Raw genomic sequence first — 21,404 nt, 5'->3', positions numbered from 1 at the left:
TATAATATACGGGAGACTGGAGCACCGGTGCTCCAAACTCCAGTATATTGTACTGGACATTTATACTTGCTGGAACTCCAGTATATTATGCTGGAGTTCTAGTGTACTTATGTTGGAACTCCAACATATTATGCTGGAGTTCCAGCATAATTATCCTGGAACTTCCGTATAATATGCTGGAGTTCAAGCATACTTATGCTGGAACTCCAGTATAATATACGGACGTATTTTTCGGGTTTTGAATAATATTTTCACTCAGATTTATTTTTACATAAAAAGTGACTAAATTTTGATTACTTTTGAAACTGTGCTATTTTTAAATTTCTCCCCTCCATTTAGTTAACCATCACATTCACGTGGCCCATCCCATCAGATTCTTGATTCTTCAAATCGTATTAATACCACTTTACCACAAAGCACACATGATAATTGCATAAAGATAAAGATAATAAATGATTCTGTTTGGGCAATTTGTTTTCTATTATTTTCACTCAAAGTTTAAAGCAGATTAATTTTTTTTTATATTTTTAATAAAACTTGAAATCTCATAATTCTACACTTATTTTATTAATCACTGAATTATACCATTCAGCATTATAAAGATAATTTAAATTTTAACCTCAGAGACATGAGACGCCTAATTATTAGCAACTAGGACACCTCACTTACTAGTCCACTATTGAAATATCAAACCCACAGATAAAGCAGAGAGAGAAACTCTCTGTGTGTGTGTGAGAGAGAGAGGGGCGCCCCCAGTCTCAGTTTCTTCCAGGTATAGAAACACCCTTTTGGAATTCAGTTTCATTACCAATTATATCTTTAATAATAAATTACTGTGTTGCATTTATTATCCATATGTATATTATGGTTGCTCTAAGGTAAGGAAAAAGTTTTTTTTTTTTTTTGTATTAATCTGATTCTTGAAACTGAAAAAGGTTTTTTTTTTTTTTGGGTGCAGAAAAAGATTGGATTTTTATGCTTGGGTTTTAGTGATCTGGTTCATTTGGGAAATTTGAAGAACAATTGGATAATTCTTGTATGTTTAGACATATGATGATTTACACTTCTTTCAGTGCTTGGATCAGTCACTTTCTAGCTTGCATGGGGTATGTATTCAGATTCTTCATTATCAATTTTTGTTTCTTGTTTATTCTTAGTTTAGTTTACTTTCTGTTTTGTCTTCAAAATCTGGTGAATTCAGGCTGTTAAGTGATTATGTGTTGTTTGTTGAAACATTATTTGCTATCATTGACTTTTTCTGAAGATTGTGATCCTTTTACCTGTTTGAAATCATTTAATGGCTGTTTCTATATTTTAGCTACTCAATAAGACACCCAAAATAAAAAGAGAAAAGGAAAAAAAAAGAATTGGAGAATGGTTTTTGCTTATGCGAGAGGAAGAATGAGAAGGTTTAGAACTTTTCTCTCTTTAGATGGAGGAAACTGAATAAGAAACTTAAGTTTCTCTTTATGGGTGTTTGATCTTCCAAATTGGCTAAAGAGTTGTCGTTAAAGTAAAGTTCATCTACCAAAAGGCTAATCCTATCTTTGTTTTATGAAAACATTCAAGTCTTAACTACTGAAACCGAGCTTCTCCACAAAGTCCGAATTGCAGGAAACTCGGAAACTATGTTGCACGGGCTTTCCAAAGTGCTACCGCAACCGTGTCGGATCCTCCAAAAATACGCTACGTCTTGAGGATCCGACATGCACCCGGTGACATTTTCGGAGAGTCCGAGCAACATAGCTCGGAAAACAAATTCGAAAAATCTTTGACAAAGTTTGGGGAGGATATTGTAATTTCAGTGGCTTTATACAATCAATAGTTGGAACGATCCCATAGGCGCTTCTTTATGTACCTCATCTTAGTTGTGAATTTAAAAAATGGCATATAAAATTACCAAAGTAGATATCGTTTTTGACATGGGATGATGAATATCTTTTCATATGTTCTGTTTGGAACTTGCTTATGTTCTCCTATTGCTTTAAATATGTATAATTTCCTTGGGAACCAATGCTTAGAGCTAGTTTGGAAGGGGTTATGTTGGACGAGAAAGCGATCGAGCGTATATTTACTGGCATTCTTGGAGCTGGTTTGGAAGGGGTTATGTTGGATTAGAAAGTGATTGAGTGTATATTTTGTTAGTATTTACCTTTTGTTTTCTTCCTGTAAGGGGGACAAAGGGAAAGAAGGAGGGAGGAGGTGAACCTTCCAATTTACTTGCACTTCAGGAGTATTTAGCCTTTTCCTCTGGTTGTTTGATAAAGCTAAAAAACAAAGTACAAGATTTATTTTCTTCTTTCCTTCAAATTCTGGAGGGATCGGAAAAACTTATGTTGAAGGGAAGCATACTGTTTCAGTAATCTCACATTCCTCGTACTACTAAGCAAACAAAGGAAATAGCCCTTCCTCGTTCCTCCTTCAATTCACCTCCTACCAGTCACTGTCTTAGACTCTTAGTGCTTGTTACTTTTGTATGTGATGAGGCTGATGCATGAGCCTCCAAAGTTAAAGAGAGCCTTTCATATGTGATTTGGGAAAAAGGGGATGGGGAGGAGATAGGTGCGGAAAGGGGAGAGTTTTTAAGGACTTAGGAGTAGCTTATGAATATTGCTGAAATTAAATCTGACAACTGCAGTATTCTTGCGACATACTTTATCTTGAAGATTTTGTCATCGGTGGTGGATGTTTGTAACATGATTTTGAATGGCTGCTATAAGGGAGCGCTCACTCTTCATCCCCAATTATCTTACCAACTTGTTTTAAGTGCATCCCAATCTTTTTTAATAAAGGAAAAAAGAATCGCCAAGTATCTAAACTTATATAATACGTTACTATCTTATTACGTTTGTATTGTTTTGCACATTTAAACTCTATTCTGAAAAAAGGTTTAGCTAAATTGTGTTAAAGATTGCTCCTAGTTGTCCTTTCCTATGTGAACGGAGTCATATAATAGGTGATAAAGGGAGGATAGAAAGTCATAACAGTGGAGCCTTAAACTGATGCCATAATGAGCAGGCTTCGTTGATCATTAGCGTAAGAGAACATGTCCCCTATCAAACTATCAGTTGCCTAAGGGTTTGTAAAGAAACTTATAAGGTTTTGGACTACTCCACTCATAGTCGTAAGGTGTTGGTTTGGATGCTCAGATTCATTCAAATAGTATCAAAATCAAACTTTGGTAAACTTGTTTAAACTATTGTCTTTTCTTTACCTATTCTACTGATTTGACATCTCTTAATTCGGTCCATCGAGCTATTAATAGGTACACTTCTTTGTCTATTGAGCCATTTCTCTCTACTTTGACTTCCACTTTCGTCTAGTCATAAAAATAAAATAAAAAGAAAAGAAACAAGAAAAGAAAGAGACAAAAAATTTTTAAAAAAAGAGTAAAAAAGGTCTTAAGTCCCGTGCAAACCCAAGAACTGGTTACACGTACAGGAGGGTATAGTGGATCTTTCCCACATCAGTTGTATAAGGTTTCGGGTGTATAAGGTCCTTGGCTACTCCACTTGTATAGATTTTGGATTGGATACTTGGATTCTTTCACAACTAGAATGTTGATTCTTGTAAATGTGGAGCTACCTATGGGCAAATTAGAGAACATATGATCTGGTGATACCCCTCTTCCCATTTCTAGCTCTGCCCATTGGGTTTTAGAAAGGAGCCGATAAGTTGTATCTAGGACATGTAACAAAGTTGGTGGAAGAACATACTTGTATTATGTACTATCATTTTGTGAAGTTATTAATCCATCATCGATTGCTCCATAGAATTGAAAATTTAAAGTCATTTTTAATTGACCCAAATATGCCAACATCGGACAAGTTCTCTTACATTAATGACCAATGAAGTTTATGCTCATTGTAACATCAGCCTTGTTGTGAAAAATAACCTATAAAAAATATATACGGTGAATAACATGAGCAAAAGTTAGAGCACCAAGACATAGTAATCGACAAGAAAAAAGAGAGTAACAAAGACACCGATTTTATCGTGGAGACTGGAGAACACTTCCAAATAATGTAAAAACTCACATCCTAAGAGGAGCAAAATCGTATCAGTATAATAAAGAAGTTTACACTTGGTAGTATCGGGCAAAATACTCAACAGACCACTATACTCAAAAGAAACAACTTTCTTTTGATCTACACACCTCGCGATGATATCGCTTACACACTATATTTTTTTCTCACAAATTACTTTTTTCTATTGTTTGTGAATGTGAATTGCTCTCAGCTTTTGCTTCCTTTTTTTATTTTTGTGTGTTGAAATTAGAGAAATATTTCTATTTATAACAATAGGAGCTATAGGCTCCAACCACGGGAGAAGTTGCCAAAAATTCTCCACACATTTCATTCTTGGCCTCCAAGGATGAATTTCATCAAGTGTTTTTTGACACATGGCTTTTCAATAAGCTAGAGATGGATTTCATAAATCTGCCCTCCAGGAAGATCTCACCCTACTTGTGAAATACAACGACCATTGAAGTGATCAGAAAGGCAAATAGTAGAATCGTCGATGTATTCTTTCTTAAATTGTGTCCTCGTTAGTGATGATGTGAAGCTAGAAATTCTTGAGGAGATGCTCTCTCATTAGTGGATGAAAGTTATGCAAGAAGATTATGGAATCTCTGTAGAAATTGCACGAGTTGGTTGAACTTCCAAAGGAAAAACGTCCAAAGTAGTCTTTAAACTCACGAAAGATCGCAATAGCGATTTGTTTAGAAAGGTAGAAGTAGCAAGCTGTCTATACGAACTATTTTGAGCTTAGCATCTAGTCAAAATCTTGAGCCCATTTGGATTGGCTTAAAAAAAGTGGCTTTTCAGCAAAAATAGCTTTTAAGCCAAAAAGTAATAAGTTGGGGTTGCCCAACTTACTGCTTTTGGCTTATTTTAAGCAGTTTTTAACTTATTCTAAGTACTTTTTGACTTTGCCAAACACCGCAAAAGTTAAAAAGAACTTAAAAGCTGATTTTACCTGCTTAAAAGCCAATGCAAATACCCTCTATATAGAGCAGTCGGAAGAATTTAAAGCAAAATGGTGGAACACATGATGTGCAAATTGAAGAAGAGTCTATGGGTTGAAACATGCACCAGGGTAGTGGTACAAGAAATTTGATTCATTCATGAAAGTCAAATATATATACTTCTAAAGATATTTTGATAACAATTTTATCTTGTTATATGTGGATAATAAGTTGATTGTAAGACATGATAAAAATCTAATAGCCAAGTTGAAGGGAGACTTATCCAAGTCATTGAACATGAAAGACTTAGAGTACAACATAATACATTCTAGGAATGCAGATTAGTCGAGATAGAAGTACAGAACGAGTAGAAAGTTGTGGTTGTCCCAGGACAAGTACATTGAGTGTGTATTAAAATGCTTCAACATGAAGAGTGCTAAGCCAGTCAGCACACCTTTTGTTGGTTATATGAAGTTGAGCAAGAAGATATGTCCCACAACAAAGGAGAAAGACAGCAACGCCAAAGTTCCTTATTCTCTATTGTTAGGAGTTTGATATATGAAATAGTAAGCACCAGATCCGACATTGCACATGCAATCGTTGATGAGCAGCTTTCTTTAAAATCCCAGAAAAGAACACTAGGAAATAGTTAAGTGGATACTCAGCATTTTAGAGGTACCTCAGAACTACTTGTGTTTTTTAAGATCTGATCCAATTTAGAAGGGGTATACAAATACTGATATGACAGGTGATCCTGATAATAGAAAATCCACTAATGGATATTTGTTTACTCTCTTAGGAAGAGCTATATCATGGCAGTTGAATTTGCATAAGTGTCGCTCACTCTAAAATGATATGGCTCAAAGGGTTCTTCAAGAAATGACTTGCATTAGAAGGAGTGACGCTCTAAGTGTAATAGACTTGAGCAAGAACTCCATGTACATGCAAGGACTAAACACATTACTTAAGATTTCATTAAATTCGGCAAAAGGCAGAGCATTTCTTGAAGATCTTTTCATGTGAGAATCCTTTAAGTACGTTGACCAAGATGGTACCAAGAAACAAGTTTGAGTTGTGCAAAAACCTTGTCGGCATGCGCTCAAATTATAAGTCCGGTATTACCTCCTTTAGGTGAATAAATCTGGAGGGAGAGATTTGTGGGATCTATCCCTACTTGTTAAATCGCCATGTGCCAAAACAATATGAAGTGTGTGGAAGAGAAATTTTTGGTAATTTCTCCTCTCTTTTTGTATTTTTGTGCTTGGAGCTCATAGCTCGTGTTGTTATAAATAGAGGCATTTCTCTCACTTCAACACACACAATAGAATACAAAAATAAGAGAAGATAGCAATTCGCATATAATAAAATAGAGAGTGAGTGGTATCATTTTTAGGGGTGTACAAAATAGAGTTGTTTCGTTAGAGTATGTAGTGGTCTTTCGAGTATTTTACTCGAGACTATCAAGTGTAGATTTTCTTACTATATCGATATTATTTTGCACCCCTTAGGCAAAAGCAGATCTAGGATTTTAAGCTTATAAGTAATGGATTCTAGGACAAGATCACTTAATGAATTTAAGATAAATTATTTATACATATGCATATTATTAAGTGAATTTCTTAACACAAACACAACCTGTGCTAAAACTATTGGGTTCTGCCAAACCCGTGAATGTATTCTAGATTTGCCCCTGAGCTTGGGCCGTGAGTTTTTTCCTTATTGAGGAGGGTTTTCCACGTTAAAATCCTGGTGTATTACTTTTTCTATTCTCGTTGCTTACCGTATCTTGGTGGTCCATTTTATTCTTGTTATTGCCAGTGAAATTTTATTTCTATGAGTTGTTTTTCTTAACAAGGCTGAACTCAAAATGAGCGAAAACTTCATTGATCATTAGTGTTAACTTGTCCATATCGGTTGTCTAAGGATTTCAAAATATAGTCTATATGGGCTATTGCACCCATAGTTCTAACTTTTTTTGGATTTGATGCTCAAATTCTTTTATATGGTTTCAGAAGTGAACTTTAGTTTTCACTAGTCTTCTCTCTGCCTATTCTATGGACCTGTGCCTCTCTACATATTCAGTCCATCGAGCCATTTGCAGGCACACTCCTAGCCTATTGAGCCTTCTCTCTGCTCCATGCTGACTTAAGCCATTCCAGTCTTCTCCAAATAAGGAAAAAAGGAAAAGGAAAGAAGAAACAAAAGTGGAAGAGAGAAAAAAGTGAAAAGAAAATGTCTACAGGTTATGCACGGGAGAGTTTTAGAGAACATGTCCCATATCGGTTGTATAAGGGTTTCAAAAAGGTTTTCCTAGGTTATGAGCTACTCCAGCCTCCATTGGTAGTGTTTAGATAATGAGTCGGATGCTTAGATTTTTTTTCTTCACAATTTGGATGTCGATTGTTGTTAATATGGAGCTACCAGCGGACTGCTTTGAGAACATACAGTGTGGAGATTTCCCCTCTTCCCATTCTTTCCATTTCTTTGGGGCATAAAAAAGGAGCTGGTAAGTTGTATTTTGGACATGCAACGAAACTGGAGGAATGACACACTTGACAGTTCTATGAATTTGTGAAGGTTATCAATTCATCGTTGAGTTTTGAAGTAAGTGTGTCTTCTAATAAAACAGAATCTACTAATGCTTATTTTACACCTTTCCCACCCTACTCCAATAAAGAAAGGACAAATATCCTACTGTGAGAAAATTCGCCACATGACCTTTTGCCCTTTCACTTCACCGGTAACTAATTTGAATTTAAATCAGACATTTCATCTCTTCAAACTGCTGTAGTAAGACCATCCTTCGAGTATGGAGACACCCCCCCCCCCCCTTTTCTTGTTTTGATAGTTTGCATGTATATATTGTTAATCTGGGACTCTGTGTGCTTGTTTGATAGTTCAAGTGTCCTCTAAACATTTTTCTTCTTGTCACCATAGTTATTGTGGCGTCAAAACATTTTTCTTCTTGTCACCATATGGTTGTATATGCAAATAAACCTGAATTTGAACAGAGCAGAGGTTGTTTTGGTTGCTGTTCCAAATCTCATCCAATTATTGCTGTGGATGAACCATCTAAAGGACTGAGAATTCAAGGAAAGTTGGTGAGAAAACCGAGTATATCAGATGATTTTTGGAGCACAAGTACATGTGAGATGGAGAACAGTACCGTTCAATCTCAAAGGAGCATGTCTTCCATCAGTATCTCAAATAGCCTCGCTCAACACGGTGGCACTGGCAGTGCTAGCAACAATAATGAATTCGTAAATCAGGGCAAGTTCATTGCAATGGCTAGATTTTCCTTTTCTTTCTTTATAATATATATTACAAAACTAGCCGTTTTCGGAGTTACCTGGTACCTATTACTGTTGTTGCCATGGAATTAGTCGAGGTGCGCGCAAGCGGCCCAGACACCATGGTTACCAGGAAAAAGAAAAAAAAAAAGCAAACACTAGCCATTTTCATCCACGTTCGAGTCTGTTTCCACCTTGCATGAATAGGGACTTTTTAAGTTGTGTTTGCTATTTTGACAGTCTGCTGATTGCAGGCTATCTTCTTTGGAACCAGTCCAGACTTCAGTGGCTAGCAAGTAAAAAGCCCGAGAACCGAATAGTTGAAGAACCCATGTTAAAGTGAGAACCTTTGCTCATCTTCATGTTTCTCAGGGAATCAAACTTTAGGATTTTATTAAAGTGGTATAATGTCACTAGAAGATTTTCGGAGATAATTAACTTCACGATTAGACATGGTTGAATGCGCTGCTAGACTTTTCCAATAGACGCTATCATTTTTACAACTCCAGATTTTGAATCTGTTTCTTTCACATGATTTTAAGTTTGTCTAGTTTTATCGGCTAATTGTGCTTGTTCTGTGTCACTGTAGTTGGAATGTTTCTTATGAAAGCTTATTTGGGACTAACAAGCGTTTTCCTCAACCAATTCCTCTCTCGGTGAGTGTCACTTCTCTGGAACTTTTGTGGATATCTTTTCTCTTCCATTTCGAGGGAAGGCTCGGATTAACTTTTTCCAAATGGTTGTTTCTTTATAGGACATGGTCGACTTTCTTGCTGATATTTGGGAGCACGAGGGTTTGTACGATTAACCATGCTGATCCGAGTTGTGTATTGATTTTCTTCGTGTTATAATCTGAATTTTACTGGTTGTTTTAACCTCTGAAAAAATTGTGTATAGTTTCTAGAATACAGGGACAGGCAGAGGATGGAAGTATGTTTAGAAAACTAAGATTTAACTGATAGGAAATGAGAGGCTAAAAGCAAAGGAAAACATTTATATAGGGATTGAATATGCTTTGTAAATGGGAAGCTATTTTACTCTGCATAATCTGTGATTATATATGTTGCTGGTTTACTAATTTTGTCAAATTTGATTTCCTTATAATAGACTACAGATTTCTGGAAATCACATAATTGTGTGAGTGTTGGTTGCAAAAAAATGAGCTATTTAAATGTTTATAGTGTTTCGACGTTTCTTATTTCATTTTTAGGATAAACTATACTAGCTTTAAGGGAGAAATTCAAAAATAGCTAGATTTACAACTGGTCGTTCAAAAATAGCCAGTTTTAAAAGTAATCGAAATTTAGCCACTAAAGATAAATCTGAGCGAAAACATTGTTCAAAACCCGGAAAATACGCCAGTATATTATGCTGGAGTTCCATGCTGGAGTTCCAGCATAAGTATACTTGAACTCCAGCATATTATACTGGACTCCAGGATAAGTATGCTCGAACTCCAGCATAATATACTGGAGTTCCAGCAAGTATATCTGTCCAGCATAATATATTGGAGTTTGGAGCACTGGTGCTCCAGTCTCCAGTATATTATGCTGGAGCCAGCAAAGTATACCGGTCCAGCATAATATGCTGGAGTTAATACACAGGTGCACCGAACTCCAGTATATTATGTTGGACCGGTCTCTGTTGCAGCAAAATAATGGCTATTTTTCATTGACTTGGTAAATGCTGGTTATTTTTGAATGACCAGTCGAAAACTGGCTATACCATGCTATTTTTACCAGCTTTTATGGCCTAATTTTCAATTTTGACTAATAAAAACTGTCTTTCATAAATATTGTATAGCATTATTTGTGATGCAAAAGCAACTTGAATGATGAGAATTACCACAATATTTAACTGTAAGAGTCTTGAGCAAATTATGTAAGTTTGCAAGATTATTGAAACAATTGAACTTATTGCCAATTTCATAGTCCCATTGATCACAAGAGTCCCTAACTTGTTCACATTTTTGTAATTTTTTCAGGATTCCACATTTGATAAATCATAGGGATCTTTATAGCCGGCTGGGTATACTCTTTACTATTTGTAATCGGTATTACATAGAGTATACATTAATTATATAAGATTATTCATTTACTATACAAGTTTCGGACATATGTTATTTTTAGTTTAAGTGATTGAGTTTGCGGTTGAGTTATATAAATTCCTTGAAAATGGACTGGTTGTACGATTGATTGCTCATTTGTCTAAATTGTTTATAAATTCCTTGAAAATAAACATGATTTTTAGTTTTAACTTGTTATCAACTTATAGTATTATTTGTCTTAATTTTCAGATTTCTAATCTCACTTGTTATGAAGTTCATTTCAGATCCATAGACACTATAGCTAAGCAATTACTTTTACCAAAATGTCCTAACCATCACAACCATGAAAATTCATGTATAGAGTTCACTTTTCCACTTAATTTCCACTAATTGTTTTATTTTCTTTTTAATTTTCTCCAATAAAGAAGTTACTCAGTGACGTTTAATATTATTTCTTATGCCAGATTAAATTAAATGAGCAGGTTGAAGTACCAAATCATTAGCATCTTTAGTTGTGATTTTCCTCGAATCAAAATTATTTCATTCGATTTGATTTATAATCTCCTATAAAGAATTCCTCAAATGTGCATCGTTTTACTCACACAAAAATTTATTTTTTCCACTCTAACCTTGTTTCAAAATATATGAAGTTTACAATAAATAAATAAGAAAATCTTATTTTGATTTCCTTTTGCTCTAATAATCGCACATTTTCTGTAAAATCATATCTTTAAAGCTTCAAAAATCTCGAATGATTTTGTCCGTGTATAACATCAATAGTCTACTGGGTAAATGCCAAAGAAAATAATCTCCTGCAGATTACACTCTAACACCCGCATAATAAGGCGATTTGGAATTGATTAATAGCTAATAAAATATTACACTAAACAAATATAATATATCGTTATCGTGTAACGTCCAATATGTTAGAAAATTATAAAAATCTGATCTTTTATATCTTAAGTTAAGATTATAGTGTATTTGGTCTCCAAATGCCTAATTCAACAAATCCATTTGACCACATTACATATTCTTGATTTCCCTAGCAATTAATTGTTCTATTCTATGTAGATTCTATTTATTCTAGCATCTTCACTTTTTTGTTTATAAAAGTGTAATATTTAATTAAGACTAATTGTATGGGGCAAAATTGGTTTGTAACAGATGATCAAATGGTAGCACAACACATGGAACCAAAGATAGGTAAAAGTCAAGGCAAGTAACGACCAATATCGGATACAACAAATTCAATCGACATTGGGTAAATCCCAAAAGGGGCATGGTTAACGGGAGAAGACCAAGTATTTGCCATCAGGTAGTATTCAATGAGGGAATATTTTCTAACATTAAATGAGCGACCGTTGCAGAGGATATTTGCATTCACGGCTGTCGTTACATGCTCACCAATGATTCTTTTATTATCATTTAAGAGGAGCTTGATCCTTTGATCTTGTTTCCCTAGACAAAGCTATAAATAGTGAGCTCAGTAGCCATTGTACGATACGAAATTCTTTGCAAACATAAGCTGTATTTTACTTTTGCTCTCAATTAAACAACTTTACTTGTTCTTTATCATTGCTTTCACTTTTGTTCTCGGAGACATTGTGCTCGGAGTCAGGCTTGTCATCTTCTTCATTCAATTGCTAAATCTTATTTTTAATTTCATTTTTGAATCAAATTAGTTCGCTTGCCTATAAATCACGTAACAAATTTAACTGTATCATTTTACGGGTAAACAGTTTGGCGCCTACTGTGGGGCTTAGACAGTTGCATAATTGCTTTGATTCATTCGTTTATCACTAATTTTTTTGATTTTTTCCTTGATAAGAAATCAGATATGGTAGCTAATGATATCAACATCACACAGAACATTGAGGGACACAAATATTTGCCTCAACATGATGACTCAATCAGCGACACCCGTAACGAAAGAGACGAAACAACTCCGGTTCGTGAAGGGCAGTACCCCCGGCATGTTCGGGAGCCAACTTCCGATGATGCGCAGGAGGAACATGTCGTGCAAATAGTGAAAATCTTAAGAGAACAGCAGAAAGCAATCATGAGTCACCTCTCAAGGCAGGAGTGGGTAATGCCAGAGTTAAAAACAAGCGTTGTCAGGTGCTTCCAATAATGCAAACGGAAGGGACCTAGTTCCTCCCAGCGTTCTTGCAAATCAAATGGCTCAGAGGGTCGACAATAACACTCCAAGGCGTGAAGTCGGTTTCGTCGATGCCAGGGGAAACGGTAGCGGATCTGGGAATGACAACGGAAATGGCCCCTTCAAAACCGAGCTCATGAGGTTTATGGGGGAAATAAACAAACGAATGGATCAGATTCCAGGCGTACCGCCAATTCTAAAAGGCCCAGATTCGAAAAAATACACGCAATTTCCATTTAAGCTGAGCACAACATCAGAGTTAATTTCAAAGAGGTTCAAAATGCCGGACATACCAAAGTACGATGGGACCTCAGATCTATAGGAGCACATCACAACCTACACCACGACTATGAAAGGTAACGATTTGGCTCAATATGAGATCAAGTCGGTGTTGCTGATGATGAAATGGGGATTACATGAGCTGTTAGTGATGGGTTAGTTGGCTGTTAATATTAATATGCAGGGGAAGATTATTATTAATGTAATTAGTTAATTAGCACACATGAGTGTACACGTGTGTATTAGTTAGGCGGTTAGAAGGACATGTGTATATAACTAGTTAGTTGGGGAATGTAACAATAAGACTCTATTTTCATTTTCTACTGAAATACAAAGCTGAGCTTTTCTTTCTCTTCTCTCTCAATTCTGCTCTATAGGGTTTCATATTGGATTGTGTGATTTCTTCATGAGCGCACTCGCGATTGCGAATTGAATCAGAAGATCCTGTTAAATTTGCAATAATCTCAATTGTTAATTACAACTGAGAGTGAGATTCAACAATGGCGGAAAAGACAGATCTAGACCACAACCATCCTCTGTTTCTTCACCCATCGGACACTACCGGAGCTCCGATCATCTCAATCCAGTTGATTGGTTCAGAAAATTACTCCACCTGGAGTCGTGCGATGGAGATCCAGCTGTTAGGAAAGAACAAGCTAGGTCTAATCGACGGTACTCTGAAGAAAGGAGATTTTGCTACAGGACTAGGTCATCAATGGGAAAGATGTAATGTTATTGTCCTAGGGTGGATTATGAGTTTAGTTTCAAAGGAATTGATTACTGAAATTCTATATGTGAGGGATGCGAGAAAGGTGTGGGAAGATCTAAAAGAACGATTTGATAAGGTAAACACATCACGATTTTATCAGTTGTAGAAGGCCATAGCGATGATAACTCAAGGAACAGACAGTGTCTCAGTTTATTTTTCTAAACTTAAAAATTTGTGGGACGAATTTGATAGCATGGTTCCTCCGCCATATGACTGTGCTAGATCAAAGAGTTTCATCGAGTTTATGAAAAAACAAAAAGTGCTGAAGTTTCTAATGTGTTTGAATGACAATTATGAACAGGCTCGTAGTCAAATCCTCATGACTAGCCCAACACCTAGCATCAATAAATCATATGCAATGTTTATTGAAAGAGAAAGTCAAAGATCAGTGACTAATGCTTCTACTGTGGGTGAAGGAATTGACTTAACTACATTACTAGCTGGCAAAAGAGGTAATCACTAGAATTATCAAAGGCCAAAGAGGAACTGGAATGTACAATGTGATTTCTGTCATATGAAGGGTCATACAAAGGAAGGATGCTACAAGATAATTGGCTATCCTCAAGACTTCAAAAACAAGAAGAAAGGTGCATATAATGTACAGGTAGAAATCTTAATCCCAATCTTGCAGGTATGGATGATAGAGAAGGAGATATACCAGAAGCAATGAAGGAAAGAGACTGGCCGGCAGAGGGCACCTCAACTTACAGCTGATCAATATGACCAGATTATGAAGTTACTCAACAAAGATAACCCCAAGGATGTAATGGCAAATATGGCAGGTACAACCTATTCTTTTATGGCTAAGGTGTCAAAAGAAAACTGGATAGTTAATACAGGAGCAACTAACCATATGGTAGCTGATTTAGGGATGTACAAATATTTAAAATGTTAGCCCCACTAGAGACAAGAGAGTTCACTTACCTAATGGAGACTGTACTATTGTGTCACATGTTGGAAACTGTAAGATCACATAAACAGGGGAGATGCAGGATGTATTGTATGTCCCAGAGTTTGCATACAATCTTCTTTCAGTGTCAAAGATAACAAGGGACTTACATTATTTTGTCTCTTTCTATCCCGGTTTTTCCTATTCCAGGACCTCTCAAGTTGGAAAATGAGGAGGATTGGTAAAGAGAAGGATGGGCTCTACCTACTAGTTCCAAGAGCTTGCTTAAATACTGATAAAAGCATACCAACAGTCAAAGGGTTAAATGTACAGACAATAAAGGAGAACATAACTCTATGGCATAAAAGATTAGGACATGCATCTTGGGGATCCTTGAAAGAGATTCTGGGATGTAAGCTGGAGGATTGCAAATCTGTAATAGATAGATGTGATGTATGTCCAATGGCTAGGCATGTGAGACAGTCTTTTTCATTAAGTAGTACTAGAACTACTAATGTTTTCAGCTATTACATTTAGATGTGTGGAGACCTTACAATGTGTCCACTTTTGATGGTAATAAGTTCTTTCTCACAATTGTAGATGATTACTCTCGTGTGATTTGAATTTTTCTCTTGCAATTTAAAAGTGATGTCATGATTGTTTTTAAGTCATTTCTTAAGCTGATACAAACACAGTTCAATGAAAAAGTGCAAACAATTAGAATTGACAATGGTGGAGAGTTTGTAAACTCAGCTATGTAGGAGTTATGCACATCCATGGGATAGTTCATCAGAAAACATGTGTTTATATACCACAACAAAATGGTGTAGTAGAGAGAAAGCATAGACATTTGCTTGATTGCAAGGGCATTCAAATTTCAAGGGCATATCCTTATGAAATTCCGGGGACACTGTATTTTAGCAGCTCATATGTTATTAACAGGTTACCATCACAGTCACTTGATGGTAAGTCCCCATATGAGGTGTTCTTTAATAGGAAACCATCAGTTTCTCACTTGAAAATATTAGGCTATCTTTGTTTTGCAAGTGTGCTACCTAGAACTGATAAGTTTTCTAGTAGAGTAGTTAGAGCTATTTTTATGGGATATTTTGGTATTACTAAAGGATATCCTATATGACTTGGATAGGGATAGATTCTTTGTCAACAGAGATATGGTGTTCAAGGAATCCACATTTCCTTTTCAAGATACAACTGGTGATCTTAGGAACCAAGTCAAGCATGTTATTACCGATGTTTTTAGTCTTGAAGGTACAAATGCAGATGAGCTTGGTGTTCCAATTACTGAGCAGCTACATGTTCAAGATAATCCTACAGATGATAGTGCACAGCCCTCGGACAACTTTGAACCAGACCTGTACAACACAATGCCTTCTGAAATTCAATATCACACAACCACTATTAGTTCTTCACCTATAGTCCCTGACTCAGTGGGCATACTTTTAGAAGTACCATCTACATCTCTTCATAATCATCATGGAGGACAGACACATCATGATACCTTAAGAAGGTCACATAGGGAGTCAAAAGAGCCAGTCTGATTGACAGATTATGTGACCACAAGGAAGTCAGGGAACACTACCTTATATCCCATACACAATCATGTCACTTATACTAAGCTATCACCTTCCTACCAGACATACATGGGAATGTTCTCTACAATTGTTGAGCCTACCACTTTTTAGGAAGTTTCTAAGGACCCTAGATGGGTAGAAGCCATGAAAACTGAGATTCAAGCTCTGCAAGACAACAACACCTGGGAATTAGTTCATCTACCTCAAGAAAAGACAGTTATAGGCTGTAAATTGGTGTACAAAGTCAAGCTTAAGGCTAATGGAGATGTGGAGAGGTTCAAAGCAAGACTAGTAGCCAAAGGATACAATCAAAGAGAAGGTTTTGATTACAATGAGACCTTTTCTCCTATAATGAAGATCACCACTGTCAGAACTGTTCTTTTCTTAGTAGCCATGCATAATTGGACAGTCTAATAACTAGATGTCTACAATTCCTTCTTGCAAGAAGATCTACATGATGAAGTGTACATGCATCTGCCACAAGGTTTTACAAGTGAGGGGGAGTATAGATTGGTGTGTAGACTTGTAAAATCTCTCTATAGATTGAAACAAGCAAGCAGACAATGGAACTTAAAACTAACAAAGGCATTGCTACAGGCTGATTTTAAGCAGAGTAACCTAGATCATTCCTTATTCATCAAGAAGAAAGGAGCAGATATAATGATAATACTAATATATGTTGATGATATGCTAGTGACAGAAAACAACTTGCAGCTGATTGAAGCCACCAAAATCTTCTTGCAACAAGCCTTCAAGATCAAATATTTAGGTGATCTAAAGTTCTTCCTTGGCATGGAGTTCAGCAGATCTACCAAAGGCATTCTGATCAATCAGTGGAAGTATGCATTGGAGATAATATCAAACTGGAAGATGTAGGCCAATATCAGAGGCTGATTGGAAAGTTGTTATAGTTAACCATGTCCAGGCCAGACATTGCATTCTTAGTGAAAACTCTCAGCCAGTTCATGCAGCAGCCTAAAAGGTCTCATTGGGATGCAGCTATAAGAGTGGTGAAGTATATTAAAAGGGAACCAGGTCTGGGAATCTTGTTGAGAAGTCAAAACTCAAGTGAGATCAGTGTCTTTTGTGATGCTGACTGGGCCTCATGTCCTAACACAAGAAAGTCAGTGTCAGGATATCTAGTCAAATTTGGAGAATCTCCAATCTCGTGGAAATCAAAGAAGCAGAATACAGTTTCTAAGAGTTCAGCAGAAGCTGAATATAGAAACATGGCAAGTGGAGTTTCAGAGGTAGTATGGTTGACAGCATTGCTGAGGGAGTTAGGAGCAAAAGTGAAATTTCCAGTACACATATATAGTGACAGCAGGGCTGCAATGGAAATATCAGCAAATCCTGTGTTTCATGAAAGAATAAAGCATATAGAGATCGATTGTCACTTTTGTCACACCCCTTTTTTACCCCTCCAAAAGATATGTACAAAATGTAACGTGTTATGCTACGAATTTGTGGGTTAAAGAGTTTTTCCAATTAAAGTGACAATTTTGAAATATGGATTATTTTTGTTATTTAGAGTCGCCACTTGGAATTGATTTGTTGGTGTTCCAAGTCACATTTTATTTGAATCCCTAGTCAAAGGAAGGTTTGACTCTTTTATTATTGGTCTGCGTAAACAAAGTCCGGATAAGGAATTCTGTTGACCGAGGAGAAGGTGTAAGGCATTCCCCGAGTCCCGTAGTTCTAGCACGGTCGCTTTATTGACTACATTTGGCTTAAATTAATTTTGGATAAACTGTGATTTATATTATTTTTCATATTTTTACCTATCCGCTTTTATCTCTTGATTATTAGAAAAATTAAAGAATATTTTTTAATAAGAAGATGTCATAACCACACTACGCAAGCGAGTGCATGATCGACGAAATTTATTAGTTAGGCGCTACGCAAGCGAATCCGCAGTCATGACAAACGATTGTTAGCATGTTATTTACGTCTGGAAAAATTACTACATTCGAAGAGATTAGTTTTGAAAATAAAATAAAAAATCAACTATCGCGCTACGCAAGCGAATTCGTGATCTTAACAAAAAAAATACTAAATTAAGAATTAACTAAAATTAATGGGCATGGTATGAGATTATTAAATTAATTTATCGAATATTCAAGCATCACGCTACACAAGTGATTTCGTGAGTTAAAGCGCGCCTACTAATTGCCTAGCGTTTAAAAAGAAAATGAGTTAATTAAAAATAGTAGAAAAATCTGATATTATTACCAATTTTCTAGCTTTATAGTTGGGAAAAATTAAGCAAATAAAAGTTGGACCAACTTAATCTATTTTAAAAGAAATGAGCCAATTTCTTGTTAAAAAAATAATGGGCCAGCTTGTAAAGAGCTCTTGGGCTGCTGGAATTTATTATTAAAATGGGCCAAGAAATGGATTTTAATTGGCCCAATGTTATATAGAAGAAAAGGGGGTAATTTTGTTGTTTAAAGGTAAATGGACCAGCTTTTATTTTTTGGTTTAAAAAGGCCCAAAGTTCATACAATCTTGGTTCTTTACTTAGTTTGCATTTATGACCATTAACTACATAGTCACAATTGTATAAACGCACATTTTACAAAAATAGCCACTTTTGCAAATCTGGAAAAATGGCCAGATTAAATTTTTTTTTTATCATAACATTCCTAGAAGCATATGTTGGCAGTGAAATTTCAGCAACTAAAACGAACTCATGCTATGTGTTATACATCTAAAGTCATTCATGGCATACTTAGATATCACATTCAAAAAACTTGCAACTCAATATTCAAGTATTATGAAGGACTATATTCACATTATCACATGCTTGATACATAACAATAACATACAAGCTCTTTTGTTGTTAAATTATTCATCATATCAAACACATTTAAATGGTGCAGTATGTTCAAGTTGTTCCCATTGCTGAAAATACGTACGTTACGAGTCTTAAAGGATTACCTGGATAGCAAAAGAATAAACAGTAGTTCAGCAACTAAAGCAACATAAAAACAGCAGCAAAACAGCAACAAAACCAGCAGCAAATCCGTGTTAAAACAACCCGAAAACTTAGAGAGGAAACCCAGAAACGAACTCTAAAGAGGACTTATACTTTTCTAAAAGTTTGCACTCTAAGATTCACTCCCAAAGCTCACCATTTCAGCTCACTTTTCATGTGTTCAACTGTTGATTTTTTTTTTATGTTTTTGTGTGTTCAAAGCAACTCTTCCCTCTCCCTGGAAGTGTGATTGAGTCCCCCTTATATATCAAAACAACCAGCTATTTCAAAAAATTAAAAATCAATCTTTTTGACAGAATTTCTACAAAATCTGCTCTTAAATTCAAAAGGCCAGACTTTCTGGTTCAAATCTTGTCAAGTATTTCAAACAAAATCTGTTCTCCACTATTCAAAGACAGACTTTTATTCAAACACTGTCCAAAAGTCTACATTTTCTTACCAAACAATTTGACTTTTGAGTATTGTACTCAAAGAGTCTTGAATCAGTAAATAAACAATCAAACAAGTACCATATACTCTTAAGTACTCTGCACTACCTCAAAAGAGGGTGTTCGGGGAGGTCGCCGGAATTTGGCCGGATTTTGGTCGCCGGATTTTCAGGGTGAAATTGGCATCAATAGCTAGGTCTTGAGGAACTCTATCCATTGATGTAGGTATTGTGGGGTGGTAGTGGTTGGAGCTTCAAGGATTTGGGCAAAAAAGTGACGGGAAAGTTTCCAAGATCTAAGATTCAAGGAGTTTGAGGGATCTGTGAAGGATTTGGTTTGGAGATATGGAAAGAGGAAGTTGTGGAGATTACATGGTGTGAATTTAGAGGTGTTTGGAGGTGATACGCCGGCGGCGGCGATTTCCGGCCGGCAGCGGTGGGCGGATATGGGGCGGCGTAGAGAGAGTGAAGAGAGAGAGAAGAGAGAAGAAGGAGAGGGAAAGAAGAGAGAGGAAATAAGGGGGAAATGGGGCAAATTTTTGGGGATTTTGGGCTTTAAATACCTAGGATAAAGATCAAACCAGGACCGTTGGATTAAATCAAGATGGGGGGATGAGATTGAATCTTGTTACTTAACCAAAATGACGTAGTTTCAAGACCAAACTACGTCGTTTTAAGCTCTTCTTGGCAGCCCCATTTTGGACCGGATTTGGGCTCTTTGGGCTCAAATTTTGGGCCAATTTTGGCACAATTTTAATTAAATTACACTAGGCCAATCCCTACCCCATTTATCAAACAATTACTCAACTCTTAAAACCTATACATACACAAATAAGAACAAATACACACACACACACACACACACACACACACACACACACACACACACACACACACACATATATATATATATATATACAAGGCAAAAATTAGGCATTTACAGCTGCCCCTCTTTGCTCGAGAACGTGAAGAGTTTTCGTGCAAAGAAAAGTGAATGTCATAGCTAATTTTTGCTCACATATCACTCCAATGGAAGCAATTTTTGAAAAAAGGTGACCGAACCTTGCTTCCGAGGTTGCCTACATATCCTTGGCTATAAAGGAATCAGGTCAGTATAGTTCTGGAAAATTTGGTAGCTGGGACTACCGGACACTAGAGTTAAGACTGTTGCTGCTGTTGTTGTCGCTGTTGCTGTTGCGGTTACTCGTTTCTTACATCAAAAGAAAAAGAGAAGGGCATTATATATGTCTGCAAACTAAGAGTACAAAATTCCTATACAAAATTCCTATCCATGTGTCTTCTGGAGTCAAATCTTGATTCTTGACTTGCTCGCATGTATTGACCGTAGATTGGATCTTGATGCTCTTTGAAGAAAAGATTATGACTCAATCTCGATGGCTTGCTTTCTGGATCAGTATTTGAGAAGATGAATCTCGAGAAGCTGGGCTGCTAATACATTATCAAAGCTAAACTCCGACTATCTTGTGATCGAAGGATTTCTTTCTTCTGATGAGAAAACTGAAACTGCAAGTTTTAATCGTCACTTGCGCTATATGGCAGAGCCTGCAAAGCCATCAAAGACAAACAAAAACGAACAAAATTTTTCTGCCCCAGTCTGGCACTAGGAAAATTTTGTGAGTTATTAGACAAATCTGTAAATTATCTAATTTATTGAAAAGGAAAACAGAAATAGTAGTATAAACTATCTAAAAGAGATAAAATTCGGTAACGAATGATAGTTTAACCAGGGATCGGTACCCTGTACTATTGAAAGGAAATGTAATCAGGGGTCGGTACCCTCTCTTACTGGAAGGAAATAGAATCGGGTGTTAGCACCATGTATTATTGATAAAGTGTTGAATCCCTCTAGGCGAAACGGTTCTACCTGAGTTGAACTATGTAAAATACCCTAAGCGAAGAGTACTTCTACCCGGAAACTATGAGCTGGATCCCCCTAGGTGAAAAGGTTCTACTTGGGTTAAGCTA

General features: G+C 36.3%; 2 protein-coding genes and 1 long non-coding RNA gene across 5 annotated transcripts; 2 read left to right on the top strand and 1 right to left on the bottom strand.

The window, feature by feature from the left end:
* The first annotated feature begins 662 nt into the window (after positions 1-662).
* On the top strand, positions 663-9,337 carry LOC104233601 (uncharacterized). 3 transcript variants are annotated; one of them, XM_009787025.2, is made up of 6 exons: positions 663-772; positions 959-1,106; positions 8,048-8,239; positions 8,514-8,598; positions 8,849-8,915; positions 9,014-9,337. In XM_009787025.2, the coding sequence occupies exons 3-6, from the start codon at positions 8,122-8,124 to the stop codon at positions 9,065-9,067; spliced, it is 324 nt and encodes a 107-aa protein (XP_009785327.1). In that variant the 5' UTR covers positions 663-772; positions 959-1,106; positions 8,048-8,121; the 3' UTR covers positions 9,068-9,337. The 3 variants fall into 3 exon arrangements, with proteins under 3 accessions (XP_009785327.1, XP_009785325.1, XP_009785326.1); XM_009787023.2 differs by having other exon boundaries at positions 7,986-8,239; XM_009787024.2 differs by having other exon boundaries at positions 7,981-8,239.
* A 7,573-nt stretch (positions 9,338-16,910) lies between these two features.
* On the top strand, positions 16,911-17,468 carry LOC138880838 (secreted RxLR effector protein 161-like). The gene has a single exon (XM_070161017.1). The coding sequence runs from the start codon at positions 16,911-16,913 to the stop codon at positions 17,466-17,468; it is 558 nt and encodes a 185-aa protein (XP_070017118.1).
* A 1,268-nt stretch (positions 17,469-18,736) lies between these two features.
* On the bottom strand, positions 18,737-19,948 carry LOC104233602 (uncharacterized). Its single transcript, XR_712675.2, has 2 exons — positions 19,528-19,948; positions 18,737-18,933 (listed from the first exon to the last, which is right to left on the bottom strand). It is a non-coding gene; the product is annotated as an uncharacterized lncRNA (long non-coding RNA).
* Between the last annotated feature and the right edge of the window lie 1,456 nt (positions 19,949-21,404).

This window comes from Nicotiana sylvestris, chromosome 11 (assembly GCF_000393655.2).
Source record: "Nicotiana sylvestris chromosome 11, ASM39365v2, whole genome shotgun sequence".
NCBI lineage: Eukaryota > Viridiplantae > Streptophyta > Magnoliopsida > Solanales > Solanaceae > Nicotiana > Nicotiana sylvestris.
The sequence above is the reverse complement of the archived record's forward strand: the minus strand, read 5'-3'. Positions and strand labels throughout refer to the sequence as shown.